General features: G+C 48.1%; 1 protein-coding gene across 5 annotated transcripts in view; it reads right to left on the bottom strand.

The window, feature by feature from the left end:
* The window catches only part of CSNK1G1 (casein kinase 1 gamma 1), an 87393-nt gene that overhangs the window by 9751 nt on the left and 58862 nt on the right, over positions 1-18780 (bottom strand). For all 5 annotated transcript variants that reach the window (XM_021407330.1, XM_021407328.1, XM_021407333.1 and 2 more), the window contains 6 exons: positions 12911-13062; positions 9589-9823; positions 7961-8046; positions 5772-5856; positions 3660-3808; positions 1685-1789 (listed from right to left, as the gene is read on the bottom strand). In XM_021407330.1, the coding sequence (XP_021263005.1) occupies positions 1685-1789; positions 3660-3808; positions 5772-5856; positions 7961-8046; positions 9589-9823; positions 12911-13062 (812 nt within the window). The remainder of the gene's footprint in view (positions 1-1684; positions 1790-3659; positions 3809-5771; positions 5857-7960; positions 8047-9588; positions 9824-12910; positions 13063-18780) is intronic.

Genomic DNA, 18780 nt, shown 5'->3' with positions numbered 1-18780 from the left:
TCTACGACACAACTTCAATAAACCATAGGATGGGACACAACTGACCAAGAGGGGCAGCAAGCTGGCTGGGCTCACTGCGAGGGCTTTAAACTGGAGCTGCTGGGGGTGGGACCAGGCTGTGGATGCCCATCCCTGGAGGTGTTTAAGGCCAGAATGGATGGGGCCCTGGGCAATCTGATCTAGTGCTTGCTCCAGCGGCTGGCAGCCCTGCCTGCAGCAGGAGGGCTGGAACTTGATGATCCTTGAGGTGCCTTCCAACCCGAGCCATTCTGTGACTCATTCTATTAAATAATCAAACATCCTAAATAACGTTTAGGAGAAAAAGATGACACAAGGTGCCATGCAATTGCGCCAGGGGGATTCAGGTTAGACATTAGGAAGCACTTCTTCTCCGAGAGAGCGGTCATGTGCTGGAATGGGCTGCCCAGGTGATGTCACTGTCCCTGGAGGTGTTTAAGAAACGTTCAGATATTGTACTGAGAGACATGGTTTAGTGGGAAATCTTGGTGACAGGAAGATGGTTGGACTGGATGATCTTAGAGGTCTTTTCCAACCCTGGTGATTCTATGATTCTATGATTAAGACTGAGAGGCTTAGAAGAACAAAAACTGAATGCTGTCCAAATAACATTTTGGGAGTAAGTCAGCTTTCTTTGTGCTCTGTACTAAAATTTGTGAACTCATATGCTTGAAAATGAAGCCAGGTGCCACTGTCCATCAAAAGAAACAAGATGCCTTGATTGTACATAGCGTGAAGATCTGTTGTCAGAGCAGACAATGACAAACTGCCACCCAAAACAGAGTTAATACATTAATCAGGCAATATATTAAAGCAGATTATTTTACTACTGCTGTCAACCCAGTCCACACTAATAAGCATGCATAAATACAGTACTGCACACATGCTTCAGACAGTGCAGCCTCCTACAAGCAACACTTCTAATGAGGAATATTCATCCCGATTGTAGCTGATGGCTTTAGATGTAGTCTGTATTAGGTGTTCTATCATTCCAAGCCCAGCTGCACGGAACGAGGAGAGTTGAGTCCAGACAGGTTATGACATTTCAGACTGGATTCTGTGCCCACAAACCCCAGCTTGTGTGAGCTGTGTGGGCGCAGGAATCGCAGACACAGAGCCAGAACAGCACGCAGCAGTTAGAGGACCAGAGCGAGCCCAGAACCACTCACTGGGAAGTAAGAGCACCAACAGCTCCAGCTAGGTGCCGGCAGCTGGAGATCTACTCAACTTCTGAGCACCTCTGCTAATACAGAAAATCCAGACTCTCAACACCAATATTACCACTAGAAAGAAAAAACGGGGGAATTCAGAAACTTGCAGTTTATCTGGACCACGATACCCAGCCTCCCCAAAGGACCCTGCACTGTGCAACACCGGTGCCACGGACAGGGCATCCTGAGCCGGGTGCTGCGCACGTCCACGAGACGCACACATCGTACTGGACTACATTTGTTCACAATCTGGAGGAATTCCACTGCTCTTTCAGCCATTTCTTGCTTTGATAAAGACTTGCTCAGACCGAAATCTTCCTAAATTAAGCAAGAAATGCGCTTGCCACAAACATGGCAAGAATCAGCCCCAACCGCCCCTGCTGACACAGGGTTTCTGTTCACCAGACCAAGGGGGATTCAGGAAGATGCCAAGCGAGGCAGCGCTGCCAACGCACCTGATTGCGCAGGGCCTGCTGTGATGGCCGGTCCCTATGGACGTGGCTGTCTCTCGTTATTGCAGACGTCCCCGAATCTACGTGCACAGATCCCACCGGAGTAGGCTGGAAAATAAGGTGTTTGTTACCATCATGCAAGAACAGCGCAGGAAGACATCAAAACACTGCCCAAAGGTACGGGCAGCAACCAAGGATAATTACAGCAAGGGCTATAGGATCCCTGTGATTTGACTGCTTGCTGGATACCAGCATCAACATCTTGTAGAAAAGTGAATTAAAAAGATGCATCTGAATCTCTGTACCACTGTCAGATCACACCGCACATATTGCAAATAAGATTACTGCAACTGCAAAATATATAGGCTTGTTTTCCTCAGCTCATTGTCTTGTTGCTTTTAAAAACCATGCTTGCATAGAAACAGGACGTGTTAAAATTAAAGCTTCATCTGCTCTATTCTCACCAAAGTCACAATCCTTGCTCACAACATCAAAATCTCCATAGCAACCACTGCAGCTGTCAGCAAGAGCAAGCTTGTCTTACAAGGTGCTTTTTATCAATTGCCTTTGTAATTAAACAAAAATGAGAGAACAATGATTCACAAGGGGAATGATTTCTTACCAAAATGAACTGCCTTGTGCACAGAAAACATTGGTAATGCTAAATATAGTTGGATGGGAAGTCACTGGCAATGGAACCAGGTTTAGCACTGAAGGCATTTGATCCGGCGCCGGCGACAATTAATTTACAGGTGCCTTTGCCACTGGTGGTGCACAGTGACTGGCTGTTAGCAAGAAGGCTATCAGCAGAACAACACAAAGCGACGGGCTGCAGCACAGGCACAGATCAGATGGGCAGCCAATGGAAGAGCTTTAGACATTTTTATCAGATTTCCCAGTGACATATGTTTTGGCCAAGGTCTTCCTGAATACAAATGGCTTTTGACAATAGAAGTGATGGACTGAGATCACAGTTAGGTTCTATCTGGTGCTAATTGGAGCTTGGATACTCCCACGTTGCCCTGCCATATTTAGAGCTGGCTCAGCCTCTGGAGCAGGGTAAGCCTCGGGATCTTCTGAGATCAGAATGGGTTTGCCTTTTATTGTTGTCTGAGCACCTGTCAGAGCCCTGCCCACACCTCCTGTACTTCTCTGTGACAACTCAACTGCTACAGAGGTCTTCCATCACTGAGTGCTGAGGAAGCAAGTATACGCTCCAGCTGTAAGATGGATGCCTTCAGATATTGATTACCAAAGGTCTCAAATCATGTGGTAGGATAGAGGAAATTAAGTCTAGTCCTGCTCTTGGCTGCAAAGGAGGAAGTCGGGTTTCAATGTGCCACACCAGGGCAAACCCAAAGAGGTGGCAAGGGGCCATCTGCCCCTTAGGGTAACTCATGGCACCACGAGAACCCCCTAACACAACACCAGGACTTCTCACTGTGTTGAGCCTGTGCTGGCTACAGAAAAGAAGGGAGTGGTTTGATCAGATGTTCAGAGGGCTGGAGCACCTCCCCTGTGAAGACAGGCTGAGGGAGCTGGGCTTGTTCAGAGAAGGCTGCGGGGTGACCTCATTGCAGCCTTCCAGAACCTAAAGGGAGCCTACAAACAGGAGGGGAGTCAACTCTTTACAAGGGTAGATAATGGCAGGACAAGGGGAAATGGTTTTAAGTTGAAGGAGGGAAGATTTAGGTTGGATATCAGGGGGAAGTTCTTTACCAAGAGAGTGGTGAGGTGCTGGAACAGGCTGCCCAGAGAGGCTGTGGATGCCCTGTCCCTGGAGGTGTTCAAGGCCAGGTTGGACGGGGCTCTGGGCAGCCCAGTCTAGTATTAGATGCGGATGTTGGCAGCCCTGCCTGCAGCAGGGGGGTTGGAGCTTGATGATCCTGAGCTCACTGCCACTAACTGGCACTAAAAGAACAAACCAAGCGCCAGGTGGGGAAGCAGCAAGGCCCTGCATTCTGCAGGAGGGACTTACGATTGGCCTGCCGACCCAGTCATAGGCGTAGTCAAAGGTGTAGCCTTTCTTCTCAAACAGCTCTGTGAAGATGGTTCGTAAGTAGTCGTAGTCTGGTCTCTCAAAGAAATCTAATCGCCGAACGTAACGGAGGTACGTGGCCATCTCCTCTGTTGCAGAAGGGGAAAAGAGAAGCAGCATCAGCTCTGCCCACATGTCGCTCCATCACTTACAAGCCTCTTGGCGCACAGCACGAGATACACACACAGATTGGAAAGGTGCTTTTCAATTAACTCCAACAAGGCCTCTCCATGGCACAAGGCACGAAAGTGCTCAAAACTGGACCGGGGGCAGATCCCCAGAATTGCCCAGGTGCTGCTACGTTCAGCCAGGCAGATCAATGGGATCTAAGCATATCCAGCAGGCTTTCACCCCCCATGACCTACTCAGCCTCCTGCTGCTCGATGAACCTCACTCAGCTCTCTAGAGCCCTCTGGCTCTGCCCAAAGCCTAATAATAGCTTGCTTTCATTCTGCATCTTCTGAATGAGCTGCTGTAAAGCAAGGCCTGTGTTGCTGCATCGAGCATCACGCAGAGAGAATTGTCGGGGCTGCTGCTGCTAACCTTGGCTTTCTTTTAAAAACTACTGCTTTAGCAGTGGCCCACAATGCAAATTGATTTAAATGCTTCTCTAACAATGCTGCTGTCCTACACCTGCTGCACAGGTGCTTGAGGAACTTGCTACCTCCAGCAAGTTCCACAGCAAGTTGTACTCCATGCCTTTGAATAAAAACAATCACTAAAATGCTCTACAACACAGGACAATTCGCTGAGCCTGCCAGCAGGATGCTCACGCATACGCCTGCTCAGAGAAATTTAAAATAGCCACAGCAATTTCTATGCCAGGACAGGACCGCTGTTCTGAGCACAGCTCAACAGGAGGAATGAGTCTGATTACTGCAGGAAGAATGATACACCAGCACAGTTTTTGCCTTTAACTGACAAAAATAAAACCAGCTTTGCTTGGTAATGCTTAGCTATGCCTATGGTTGGCAGCTTGTCTGTCACACCAAGGAAAAAGGAGAATAAAGGTCATTTCCTCCTCCTGCTGTTATCTTTGAAAGATGGAGGATCAACAGGTTTCAGGCAAGCGTGGGAAAGAAGTTATCTCATCTCCCTTCAGCCCAGGCCTGCACGTGTGACAGAGCTCTGAGGAAGGAGTACTGGGAAGAGAAGAAATGGGGAAAAGAGCAAAAGACAACAACAGCCAACCTGATGCCTTTCTGCTTGGAACTAGGTGGATTTGGGATGGAAAAACGTGTCTGGGAAATAAGCATGACTTGAGTGAACAACAATTCCTTCTGGACTTGCTGCTCCTTATGCTGGTAAAGAGCCATAGACATGGATTAGCGGGCATGGTGGGATGGGTTGATGGTTGGACTAGATGACCTTAGAAGTCTTCTCCAACCTTAATGATTCTGTGAGTCTATGAGAATGGCTCTGACAGGAATGGGGCTGATGGTGGAGACCTGGGTACTGTGCCTGTTGTCAAGTTTCCCACCTCGTAGACAAAATACTGAAACTGCTGCATGGGGGCTACACAGTACCCTGGGAGGGCTTTCACCTGCTCTCCCAGCTCTGGGATGGACTTCTGTTAAACTGGAGAAAAGCTGCCAGGCTTTGCTAGAAGCACACCCTTAATAAAGCTCTCCTTAAAGACGTTAGAAGGCAGAATTCAGTGACATCATCCCATCTTCTAAGCTGGCCACCTAAAATTTTAGCACCTGTAAATCTTTTCCTTTGGAAACGAATTAACTGAGTAGAGCCAACACAGTCACTTGAGAGAGGGAAAACAACAAGGTCCTCTGCTGGAAGGAATAAAAATAGGGACATGGGGTACTTGGGCACTGCCTGGCTTCTGCAGTGGGAAGAGTTATGCTTGCTCCAAGCCACAGTCACAAGCTCTCAGCTCTGTTAGTACCTAGGAGCAGCCCCAGTTGCTTTCCTGCTTGAGGAATGCTGGAACACACGTACATCACTGAAATACTTTCTGCCAGAGCTGCTCAGAACTATCGTACTGAACAAGGTGTGTCTGTCTCCAGCTGCACTCCAGTGACCCCATCAGCTCCTTACCTGGAAAGTTCTCACAGAGAACTTCAACCGGAGTGTTTCTCTTCGTGTCCCCGATCTTCTGATACCTCTCTTTTAAGGTGTCAGCCTGTAGATCACAACGACAAAACAGTTGTGGAGAGAGAGTTCAACTGTGTGAGAAACGGCATGCTGCGTTGGAATAAAAACAAGGCATGTAATACTGACTCTGGGTGGTATCAGGTGACGTTACTTGCAGCTGAACTGCATCCTAGATTACAGGATATTATCCTGCCGTAATCCTCACTACACGTTTTACATGCAGTCAGCAAAGAACAGCCAGTGAGGCATTCTGAATGCCTTCAGTACTTGAAAGGAAGCACACTGACTGTATCTCACAGTGCTCATTTCTTACCAGCCCAGTCCTGGTATAGGGAAGCTTTCCCGTGGCAAGAAAATAAAGCTGCGTATACTTTGATTGCACATCAGTATCCTGACACTCCAGCAAAGAGCAGTCCTAGGCTGAGAGCCATCTGCAACCGTGACAGCTTCATAAGCAACCGCAAAAGCAGCTAAATTGTGACAGCAATTTTGACATGTCATGTTTTTACTGTGCATAATAGAATGCCACCACATAGTCAAACAACCAGATTACATCAGTCACACAACACAAATCCCATGCTACTTCCGTGCTACTTCTTTCACCCCCAAAGTGTCTATCACTTAGCACTGATTAAGCAGCTGGTCATCCAGAAGAAGTGACATACTTTTCAGTTTGTTTTCCCATCTGAATTGCTCCTGAAGCAGAGCACTCTGCTCCAGTTGGCACCCTACGAACAGGTTTTACTGCCTCCATTTCAAAATATGCCAATTAGACCCGCCAGCAATGTAATTAGCATCGTAAGATGTCCTCCTAAGACTTTAGCATTGACAGTAGAGACCAGAAGTGTAGGCTGAGGAAACCTACAGGAGTGAAGATGCCACATTCTTCAGGCTGAAGAGTTTGAGTGTGCTCTGAAGCTACAGAAATGTAGGACTTCAAGGAGCAGACAACTAATTCTTACTAAGTTCAACACTGATCCAAGGAAATTCTGCAGTCTTGTCTAAACCTGGAATTATTTTAGAGTAATTTAAAGGATTAATTCAAAGCAGGTAAGTTCAACTAAAGCAGAAATAAAATATGTAATAGAATAACACACTCATAGATTTACCATAGGAAGTGCACCTAACGCCAGAGAGATTCTGAGCCCTTTCAGGATCATTTCCATGCTTGAAAATCCCTTCTGTGCTTTTTGAGTTGCTGCTGACACTTCTGGCATGTGTCAATAAGGCCAAGCTGAGGCTGACTCTGGATAGATGGTGACAAAGCAGCTTAGCAGGTTCTATCATGCCATTGGCTACAGCAGGACTCTGCTGAAGACTGTGAGCCCAAAAGCGCATCTGTTTTTTCAGAGCATACCAACAGGCCTAACAGGAGTTACTGTCCTCACTAAAAACCTCCTCCTCAGCTGATCACCCTCACTCTCTTCACTCAGTGCAAGCTCCAGAGGTGAACGTGGCAGCCACACCATCAGGAAGGCGGTGGAGAAGTGCAGATGAAGCCACCAGCAGCCTCGGAGCCAGCACACGGCTCGCGCGCTCCGCTGATGGATGTCAGCTGCGGCTGTTGTAACTCAATTGCTCGCAGCCCTCGGCACTGTACACGACATTTCATAAACTTACAATCCACAACTGAGCACTGAGTGTCCAGTGTCTCTGGAGGGAAGCCAAGCTCCATACTTCTGCCAGCAAAACAGCTTTTCAAGCTAAACTCTAACTGCACGTCTAAAACCATCAGACTGCTCCCACTGCAAACACGATCCTAGATGCAGCTGGGGCACTGTGTGCCACAAGTGGAATTTCATAAACAATCATTGTGTTCTGAGCAGGTTCACATTACAGCTAAGCTGCTCCAACTGCTCACCAGCCCCACTGCTGCCCTCCCTGTCCCAGCTGCTCCTCTGTTTGCAACTTCTCTGCAGAGCTGCACCTCAGCAATGCTAACACTAACCTGCAGTGACAGGTAACATACTTCTGGCCTGGCGTTTTCTCTGCAGGTAAGTCTAACACCTTAGTATTCAACTTCATGGACATACAGGACTGCTCTGATCAGATTTTCTGTACGTTCCCCTGCCGGATTCACATTTGGGCAGAAACCCAAGTTTCAAAGGGCAAAACCTAAGACTCAAACTTACCTTCAGACCTTGCCAGGGCAGACTGCCTCGGAGGAAATACATAAACATGTGGCCAAGGGCTTCCAAGTCGTCTCGACGACTTTGCTCTGCAACAGAAGAGATGACAAATTACTGCTGCAGCTGCAGAAATGGATCTGGCCGGTAGGAAAAGGGATTTCAGGCAGAAAGCTATCACAGGGATGCTCACTTGAATCACAGAATCATTAAGGTTGGAAAAGACCATCTAGTCCAACCATCCACTTACCACCAATACTGCCCACTAAACTATGTCCCTCAGTGCCATGTCTACGTATTTCTTAAACATGCGATCTATAGCTCAGAGCTTGCGCAAACAACCTGGAACTTGTTGCAAGGAACATAAAACACACGGATCAGCCAGAAGACAGGAGGAGGGAGCCAGCATGCCCAGCACAGGGTGCAAAGGATGTGCTGGATTACTTCCTCTGAGCCCTGCAGGAGCAGGCAGGGGACACTTGCAGCCAGCTGCAGGAACTGCTGTGCCGCACAGTGCCAGCCATCTCCCAGCTGCTTCTGGAGCTCAGTGCATCACAGCGGGTTAAAAATAACTCCTTTTAGCGCTGCTAAACACTTGCTGCTGTTGCCATGCAGATGCTATGATTATAGATGAGGAAAAAAATATATATAAAAAGGGGGCCTCGAGCCAAGGGAAAAGCATCCTTTAAAATAATCTACCGAAACGTGGCCCACACTGCCAAAAAGCCACAGGATACAAGGGAGAACAAATGCGAAGCTGAGCAGCAGGAGGTTGTCCTGTTGGCACCACTGCTTGCTGGATGAATGGTCCCAGAGCTCCCCAGCAGCGCATGGACCCCAGCACTGCTTGCTGACTGTCTCTGCCTCCCTCTGGGAGCGACCTGCTCTCCCCAGGCTCCCCCCACATGCAGAACACAGAGCATGTGTTCTGGCCAGTTGGCCAGTAGGTGGTGGCAGTGCAGTGCCCGGCGGTGCTCCCATTGCAGCAGCTCACTTCCCCCATCCCTTCCCCAGTCTCCTCAGAAACAGAAATTGCACCTACCCCTTCTCGCTCCCCAGAGAAAGAGGCTCTCTGACCCCTCTCTATGCCACTGCCCTACCACTCTTACAAGTTTAAGAGAATATAAACATTTAATAAGGGCTTCTGCCTTTCAGCCACAAAAATGTAATTTTCTAAGAAGGATACAAGGCAGCGAGTGAGGAGACAGAAGATGGGTTTAAAATTAGTTATATCATTAAGGAAAGCCATTATTCATCTTCTTGAACCGGTTATTAGGTCAGGGAACGGCGAAGTGTGACACCTGAAACTGAAAGGCGCTGGTGCGGGGCTGCGCTATAAACATCTCCTTGGTCACCACTAAGTGCAGCAATTACTGCCTGCCCGCCTGCTTTTATCAGAGCAGGGCTGCTGCCTTTATTGTTTAGCTGCTAATAAAAACCATCATTACAAGGCTTCCAGTTCCAACATTTTTAGCTGTCTCAACAGCTCAAAAATAAAGTAAACCCCCCAAAGCCTCACGGCATTGCCACGCTGAGTGGTTTGCAAAGGTTTAAAGGGCACGGGAGCCATAAGTTGCACTACCATCAGAGCTCCGCAGCACCCAGCATGGCATGCTCACGTCGAGCACACAGACCTTTGCCAAGATGAGTGTTGATGGACATGTATCTCGCCGTTCCAGTTAAGCTCTTGTGTTCCCTGTAAGGTATGTGTTTTTTGGTTTCCGGGTCAATGTACTCCTTCGCCAATCCAAAGTCTATGATGTGAATGACGTGGTCTTTCTTATTGCCTTGTCGGCCAATAAGGAAGTTTTCTGGCTTGACATCTCGGTAGATGAGGTTCTTCGAATGCACGTATTCCATTCGAGAGATCTGCAAGAGGACGAGACAAACGTTACACCCAAGCAGCCCGTCCGCTACGTTCTCCTGCAAACAGAGCAGCCAGGTTTTGCAGCCCACCACAAAGCCTCCTCAGGCTGCCGCTGCCACCCGCGCACACAGACACGCTGCACGAGTCGCACCAACGGAGCAGACCGAGGCCTGAGCTGGGTGGCATTCTCCAGCGCACAGCTGGAAGAGGAATTTGCCATCCCCACCTTTCTCCCTGTGCTCCCTGACTTTATCTGAAAAGAAATGGGACCCTTTCTTCTGCAACGCTACCACCGGCACAGCGTTCCTGGAAGGATTCCACGGAGAACTGCAGCAGCCTTTTCGTATTGATTTTAAACACGCTAAGCCGGCTACCAGGAGCTCTTCCCTTGCCCACAGCCCTCCCTTGTTGCTCTGTGCCTCACCACCTCCCTCCCTCAACCCATATGCTGTCTTAGGCATGCCAAATTCTTCCTGGAGGGAGTGTTCTGGGCAGGCGGAAGCCTTACGCTCCTCAACGCTGTCTAAAAAGAATAATTAATCTCACCAGTCGTCAAGCAGAATTGGCTGGAATATTTTTCAGCTTTTGGCTAACTTTGTTCTGCCACCGAGGAGCAAGAAAAAGGGGCAGGTGCCCGGCTCCAAGGGGAGAAGAGCCACTCGTCCCTCACAACACACCTCGGTCAGTGCTTGTCGTTAATACCGCTTCAGAAAACACGCAGATGATGTGTAACGATGTTCGAGCAGGTCTGCAAGCAGCTCTCCTTTGTGTCACTAACTCTGTATCACCGCTCCTCTCCCCTCTCATTTTAAGCAGTCATTTATTTCGATGCTGAGAAAATGGTTTGCACGGCTCCCAGCCATTACTGCTCATCATTTCCAGGACGCTGCAGACGCTCTGCACTTCAGCCATTCTTCACACCTCGAGTCACCTCCGTGACACAGCAGCAGGTTTGAAGACAAAAAGGTATGTTGGGAGGCAGCTCAAATTAAGCCGCAACCCTTAACATGGGAACAAAGGGTTTCCTGGCCCCTTCGTGCAGAACAGGTTTTCAATCAGAGCCTGACTGGCTCATTTTGTATGTCTCTGCCACCAAAGAAGCCCAGCTGTTGCAACGGTTAACGGCAATGACAGCAATTTAGACAGAAACCTGGACGGTGGCAATGCCGGATGGAACAATACACTCCAGCAGCACTCCGAGGTATTGGTGTCCCTGCTCTTTGTACTTCCACCACAGGCACACGCAGGCGGGTTTCCTTCCACCTGCCTGCACATCTCCTGCTGTGTTGCTGGGGATGGCTGGAGGAGGCTCTTCCCCGTCAGAAAGATGTCTCCTGCAGCAGCAGCGTGCTTTATGCCCTGTGACAGGATGCTTGCCCCGCTTCTGTCTGCAGGAGTGGGGAGCTGGCGACTGTCAGCCCTGTGCAGCTGTGGGATGATTTCTGATTTACGTGCAGGAGGGACGAGCCTTAGTGAACGTGTGTTTAATTTCCATGTGTCGCGCAGCTCAGGGACGTTGGGCACTCCATCTGTTCAGCTGCACACAGAGGATGAAGGAAGCGGCTCCAACGCGACGCTCCTAACCGAGTAATGTGAAGCATCAGAAACGCACACATTGCAGGAGTGACAGCACCAAAAAGCTCCCACCAGCCAGAGGAGAACTCCTGCTGTGTGTGTGCAAAAGCATCCAGAGAACCTCTCCTTCCCCCCTTCCAGCGGGGACCGAGGCGTGGAGGTGCTCCTCCCTGCTCTCTGGGTGGCAGCAGGCTGCTCACACGGTGGGAAGTCTCCCTGCACGCTGGGCTTCGTTACCAAGCATCTCAAACACCAGAGAGTGGTGCTGCTTGTGCGATGCACTGCATTCTGGCAGTGAAGTTTTATGTCTCCTCGCGACCGAGATTAGAATTACAGCAGCTTAAGTAGCCTTAGCTGCTCAAAAACAACAGCAAAACAATTTATGGAGGCAAAACCACAGAATGTGACAGCTCAGCTCTTCTTCTTTTATGTCTCTCTCACACTGGAGTGTGACACATCGGCGGTAATGATTTAGTGTAGGAACTGGGAGATATCCAAGACAACGTTCCCCAAAGCCCTGACGCTGGAGCAAAGGCCTTCTGTTCCAGTGGAGCAGCAAGTGCCAGTCCCTTCAGAAAGCACTCTGGAGACAGCCAAGCCCTCCTCCCAGAAACCCTTCTGGGGAAGGGGATGGAGCACCCACGAAGATGCTAAATCTCTTTCCTTAAACGCACGCATTCCATGCTGGTATCACATAACACCTTCCTAAAAAGACTGGAAAGGTCCTCAAACATCCGCAAGGAAAAAGGAGAAGCGCTGCCTACAGAGAACACCAGCTCCACGTGGGACTGCTTTTCCCATCCCCACGCTTCACCTCGAGCACCCTTTTTCCAGGCTGGTCCTGGTGTCTGGGTGAGTGGGCAGGCCAGGCAAGGTCACAGGGTGGGCAGCTGGTGCCAGCAGAGATCCTCCTGGTTCAGAGCTGATCTGCAACCCCAGTGCCTGGCACAAGGCAGGACCCTGCCGTGTTAGGCTTCATTTCCCCAGCAGTCTCACGGCAATAAAATTACTCCTGCAAGTACTAGGAAATGTCACTAACACCACTGTAAGAGATGTAACTCTGTCAAATTCCACTTGATGCAGGTTGTTCCAACCCAAATTTTGCCCTACGTTACACGCGCATACTTAAAAACATCTCCAACGTTGCTATGCTGTTCCCACTGCTTATGAGACTAACGATGAGTTTTTTGAACACTGAAGAGCTGTCCAAAATGGTAATAACTGTTTCTGGAACGCAATGAAAAGGGATACAAAGCGTATCCAAGGCTTTGCCATCTGATTTAATCAAAACCAAGACTATAAATTGGTTTTACAGTGATTAAGGAGCACTCAAACTGAACACAACTGGGCCGCTGCATCACAGGAGCATAATATTGTGCACCCAGTACCAGGTCTGTGCAGATCAAAACTGTGCATCTGCGACTTCTGTTTTCCACTTGAGGTTCTGTTGTAGCAAAGCCAAGCTTATTTAGAATGGTTTGGCTAACAGAGTTGACACAAACGCTGCTACTCACCAGCTGGATGGCTATCATTAATACCGTTTTCAGAGTGAACGTCCTGTCGCAGAGGTCAAATAAATCTTCCAAGCTAGGACCAAGCAGCTCGAGTACCATGGCGTTGTACTTTCCGCACGGTCCAAAGTAATAAACTTGGGGAAGCCCTTCAGCTGGAAGAACATGAAAAGAATTGGAATCAGTCATTGGGACAACATGGACACCCCTCCTGCTGGCTGCAAATCTTTTGCTGTGCAAAGACTTTGTTTTCACCTCTCGAGCGTCCTTTCTGATCTTACACGGCAAGCAAATTAGTTTCAGCATGTACTGTGAATGAACCAAAGGCCAAACGAGTGCAGGCTTTGCTTGGCTACACCCTTGAATAGACAAATGGATTTTAAAGCAATAACGCGACCACATGAAAGCGCCTCGCTCTGGCAGCACAAAGGCTTGGCCTCGGCGTAACCAACCCGGCGTTCCCCGCGTTGTGCTGGCAGCAGGCAGAGCGCTCCCTGGCCTCGGGCTGGCGCTCCTCTGAGCAGCCAGGAACACAAAGCCCTTGCAGAAAATGAGGTATGCTTGAAAATGGGCTGCTGTTAAACCAAGTGAATCCACAGTCAGCGTTCTGCAGCACGACCTCCCACAAAGTTTGCCTGTTCTATATTCACAAATAGGAAAGTTTTCCATTAGAAAAGAGCAGAGATTGACGTTTTCATCCATCACCACAAAGAAATAAACAATCACGGTCTGTCCAGGGGAGAACGCGGTGCAGAGCTAACTGCTACTCTTGCTAATGATCAGCCACCAGAACTGGTCTGCTGGTGCAGCTGCACAGCTTTGGCTTTGTATCTGCCCCATGATGTGCCCAAGCAGCCGAGCCCAGCACAGGTAAAGGCAGAGAACACCAAAACCAGCATGTGTCAGAAGCAGAACAGCTTTACCTACAGGTTCAGGAAAGCTCATTAATCTGCCCAGCGGAACTCATCAACTTGCCAGCAATACAATAAATGAGGCTCCGAGATTAGTAGAGCTTAAATATTACAGATTTTATACTCCCGCGAAATACACAAAACGAACAAAATACAACTTGACAAAGATTACTGTAGGATGGCTTTAATCTCGTTAAATCACATGCTTGGGGGATCATGTTAGGCATCAGTCGTCAGGACGCATTAGTGAGATATTACAGAGCATTGCAGGCATTCCCAGCCCAACCTGAGTTCACGTCCCACATCCAACATCTGCCCAGCACTGGCAACCTGAGCCTGGGAGGCTACTGCCCTTTGCAGAGCTTTATGTTGCAGTGAGCATTAACAGCAGCAGCGTCCTCTGAGAAAGCAGGGCTGTCTGACATGGAAGCAATTCCGAAAGCAACGGTGGGATCTGACCCAGGCAGCTCTGAACATTTTCAAACATCCCCAAATAAATATAAACGGCAATCGAATGCCATCAGCTCTGTGCTGAAGGCTTGACAAGTTTAAAACCGAGACCCTTCTAAATGCAAGCTCTCTGCACAGTGAGTATTTGCACCGCAATTTCTACGTCAGGGTAATAGTCTTGAAAAGTGCAAATCAGGAAGGAAATCACTCAGGCTAGGAGTGTGCTAATTATGGAATATTGGAGAACAAATGTGCCGAAAGGCTCTTAAGGAAGGCAAAGAATCCCATTCCCAGAGCAAGGGAAAAGGAATACACTTACATCCTTACTTGGTAAAGAGTTCACTACAATTAAAGTTAAATTCCTACTGGACACGAGAACCAGAAAGATAAATGACAGCCAGGCTCCAAAGACAGAGGTTTCACGTGGGAAAGGAAGCACAGCAAGCCTGAGCGCTCCCTGGGGCCCAGCCCCTCCAGCTAGCTCTGCCATCAGCTCCAAGCATTCTGAGCCAAGAGCCTGGAGTGCCCTCCTCACTTTCACAGTGGGATTAAGCCTTGGGAAGGCTCTGCTCTAGGCCGGAGCTCCCGCAAGGTGAAGCTGTAGCTGAGAACATTAAAAAAAAGCATCCTAAGTGGCAGTCTGCAGAGGATCTTATTAGTTTCAGGCATATTTTTAGGGTTCGATTTTCTCCGAGGATTTTCAGCGATGCTGCTGCCAGCTCTGCCTGCGGTCAAGAACTTTCATATTGGATTTGCTGGAATAAAAATGCTGTCAAACATCTCATTTTCAGAGGACATTTGGAGGAATCTGAGCCAGGCTGCATGGCTGACCAGCCTTTTGGAGCCTCCTAGCCCCACTGCGTTAGCACTATGAAGCTGGGAGGAACACACTCTCAGCTCACACAAATTCAAGCCAATACTCAGTGTTTCTTTAGGAAAGGACAGAGCTGGAAACAGAAGCTGCAACGTTAACAGTACCTGCTTCCTGCAGGATTCAAGCAGGCAGATGAGGCTAGATAATTCCAGGGTACATATCTGAGATGTAGGCTTCCCTGAGCCAATTCTCCCTACAAACCTAGGAAAGTCTACATAATAATTTGTTCAGAGCCCAGATGCATCATTCAGAATGTAGCTCAACTATTTCAGCAGCAAGCAATGCGTCCTGGTCCCACCAAGTCCGCTGCCACAGTGAGCCACAGGAGCTTCAAAAATATCACCCACAGATCTCTAAATACTTCAGAAGTATAATTCCAACACAAGAGATCGATTGCTGATGAAGCAAAAGGCAAAAATCTTTTGCCTAGGCAGTCAAACTTGAGGTTTTTAATGCAAAGCCGTTGTGTTGGCTGAGGGTTGGAAAGGTCAAAGGAAGACACCGCTGTGAAGCAGCCTGTCCTAGAGGAGGTCTCCAAATAGAATAGAAAGCCACAGGAAGAGCAGAGGGCTCATCCCAAGGATTGAATGATACAACTCAACACTTCAAAAACAAACCATGACCAGTTAAACCCAATTAACACGTGAAATAACATTGAAACAAGGATTTTCTCCATGGCACTAAACACATTAATTCAAGAAAATCCAGGTATGACATACACAGGCTCTTCCCTAGAGAAAAAAGCAGCACTTTGCAGTGCACTTTGCTTAACGGCTTCAGTTGTGCTGCTGAGCGATTTGGCTTGACTCTATGTAAGAGGTCTTGCTCCACCCTTACTCTTGTGGAAAGTTCATCAACCCAATAAACAGAGACTGATCACTGCACTGGAATCCATGGACAAATTCTGCTATTTCAGCAGTGCAGTGTCTTGGAAGAAATTCAAGCTGAGCACAGCGAAAACCTAGCATAGCGCTTCAGAGATTAAAGCATCATTGCCGGAATGAGAGCAAATGCAGACATCAAAGCCGAAACCCAGACTGCTACCACCACGCTACACACGACTCCAACCCTGGGTTTCCCAAAGTGCTGAAACTGCACAGCTCCTGGGGCTGCCACCAAAGGGATGGTCCCAGCCTCACATCGCCCTTCTGGCCTCACGTGGCCATGAGGACGTTTGATCAGGTGGGCGACCCAAAAAAGCTTGGTGTTTGCTTGAGCTTGAATGCGTGGAAGGGAACAGAAACAAACAGCAACCCTCTTGGAGAGAGCTGCAGCTCAGCCGGATGACCACCACAAAACTACACCTCCTAGCAAGCTTCAGTCCGAGATTGAGCATCTTGGACGATTCAGGTGGTGCTGCCTTGCTGCCACAAGCTTTCTGCCAGGACTAACAGCTCTAAAAACCCATCGGATGCTCTGCACGCTCTAGCCACGCAGTCCAGCCATCAGCTGTGCAAGCTGTACAGCCCAGCCAAAGCCACTTCCAGGACCAGTTACAAAACAGTGAGTGGCAGGGAGATACCAATCAAAGGGTATGCCCAAGGGAAATATCATTCTGCAGCAACTGCCCTACTTGGAAGGAACAGGAAGTGGAAACCATCTGCAGGGACAAATACATACTGATGTCCTCGGAGACTAAGAATAAACCTAGTACAACAGCACAGCTGAAAACACACCCAAGGAAGAGGTGAGGGAGCAAGTACACAAAGCTACGTGTGACATCTACATCAGTGGGAGTGCAAAAACTGAGTCCTCGCACATCAGTTCAACAGAAAACAACCACACACTGTAAAAGGTGAACCGTTGGCTTCCAAATCGTCATTTCTTTGCTCCCATTGGAAATTGGTTTATGCAGCTCTTAGATGTCACGTGGGCAAATAAGGAGGAGTTGAGGTCTTCAATTTCAAGAAAGACAATTACAGTTTGATTGTTTGATCAAGACTCGTGCATGTTTCAAAGCTGGGAACTATTGCAGAGGGAGAAACCCAAAGACAGAGGGAAGGGGAGCAACGTGACATAAAGGAAATGGCTGATGCTCAGCGCAGGGATGCGCTCTACACAAGCAGCATGAACAAGTCCTCTTAAAAACCTCATCCAGAGACACAACAGTCCCCTTGGAGCATTAATGCACAAAAAGTTCTGTGAGATATTAACGCAGCACAGATGAATAGGATATAGGCTGTCACAAGATTCTCTTCCAGAGTGAAAAGGTTTATTTTTACAAATCACTGAACACAAAATTACACGATAAACAGCATAAATAGCAACTGTGCGAGAGCTGAACATTTATAGCTAAAATTGAACATGTTTCAAACAAATTAAACAAATTGCTTTAGAGTAGTCAACCCATTTAAGCTGATTACACTAATGAGGATCTACCCTTCTCTTAATTTTCAAATCAGAATAAAATCCTAGCTGAAACAGAAGCTTTGCCATCGACATCGACTGGGCCAACAACTCATCTGCTAACCTCTTCAAACATACCCAGTGGCAGCAGGTTTCAATCCACCTCTGCTGGTTAATAGGTTACCTCCCCAAGCCACGTTCTGTAGGTTGAAATTACAAAGGCTCATTCTGACCTTCAGGTTTTTGAAGTATCTACTTGAAAAACGGAAATAGAGGAGAAAAATTTTCATGGATTTGTTACTTGGAATAAAGTTTTCTTAAAGGTCTTTCAAATATTTGATCTCATATGTTTCAGCTTCCGGACTGAAATAAAACTTTAGGCACAACAGTTAGCACACGTTGCTTCTCCTTAGCATGTCTGAGTGTCATCGGAGCAATCCCTACCAACAGTGGATGAAATCAAGCTGAACGCTCTCATTCCTTGAAGTCAGCAGCAGGTACTTTGCCGTGTCCACGACAATGTGCTGATGAAAATTTCGGAGTACTCCCAAAGCTGTCTGCAGGACACTCAGCGAAGCTGCGCTGATTTCATGCCTGATTCCCATGCACAGGCTCTGGGATGCTCATGGCTGCAGACCAGTCCTTCGAGCAGGCTCTCACGTGGACAGACCCTAACTGGATCCACAGTGACAGATCTGAGTAACGTGACATGGTAGAGTGAAGTTGTGTATGTACGCAGCTCTCTGCTAAGACCACTTTGGTCTGCTGATATTTGAAAGAAAAAGGTCCAAACTCACCTAGCTGCAATCCTCCCTCTTTGTGCCAGCCTCTAGAATCCCTCTAACAGAGAGAAACAGGGAACTTCTTTGCCATGCAGGTTTCAAAGCCCAGGAGTAAAGCTAAAAGCCTTACGCCAGCTAACCAGTGGGACAAAGGCATGGCTTTCAGATGAAAACTATAACCTTCAGGCTTTCAGTAATGAGCAGGCTGTGTTAAAAGCTCCTTACAACCTAACGCCCTTCAAGCTTTCATTAGGTCTCTCCAAATCACTTCTTTCCAGTACGGTTATTTAGAAAAATCAGCTGCGTGTTTGTTGTGGTTTGCTCTTTAAGTTCAAATGATTAAGAGTAAATCTGTAACTGAATTGAGAACAGGCAGCCTTTTAATCCAACCTGCTGCAGTGGAGAATCATTAACAGTAAAGGCTAAAAGACACCCAGGTCCTAGGAGCCCAGGGAAAGGAAGTCAACATACTACTCTAAAAATACCCTACTTTTAGCCTGGCCAAACCCA

Source organism: Numida meleagris, chromosome 9 (assembly GCF_002078875.1).
Source record: "Numida meleagris isolate 19003 breed g44 Domestic line chromosome 9, NumMel1.0, whole genome shotgun sequence".
NCBI lineage: Eukaryota > Metazoa > Chordata > Aves > Galliformes > Numididae > Numida > Numida meleagris.
Note: the sequence above shows the minus strand (reverse complement) of the source record. Positions and strands in the feature narration are given on the sequence as shown.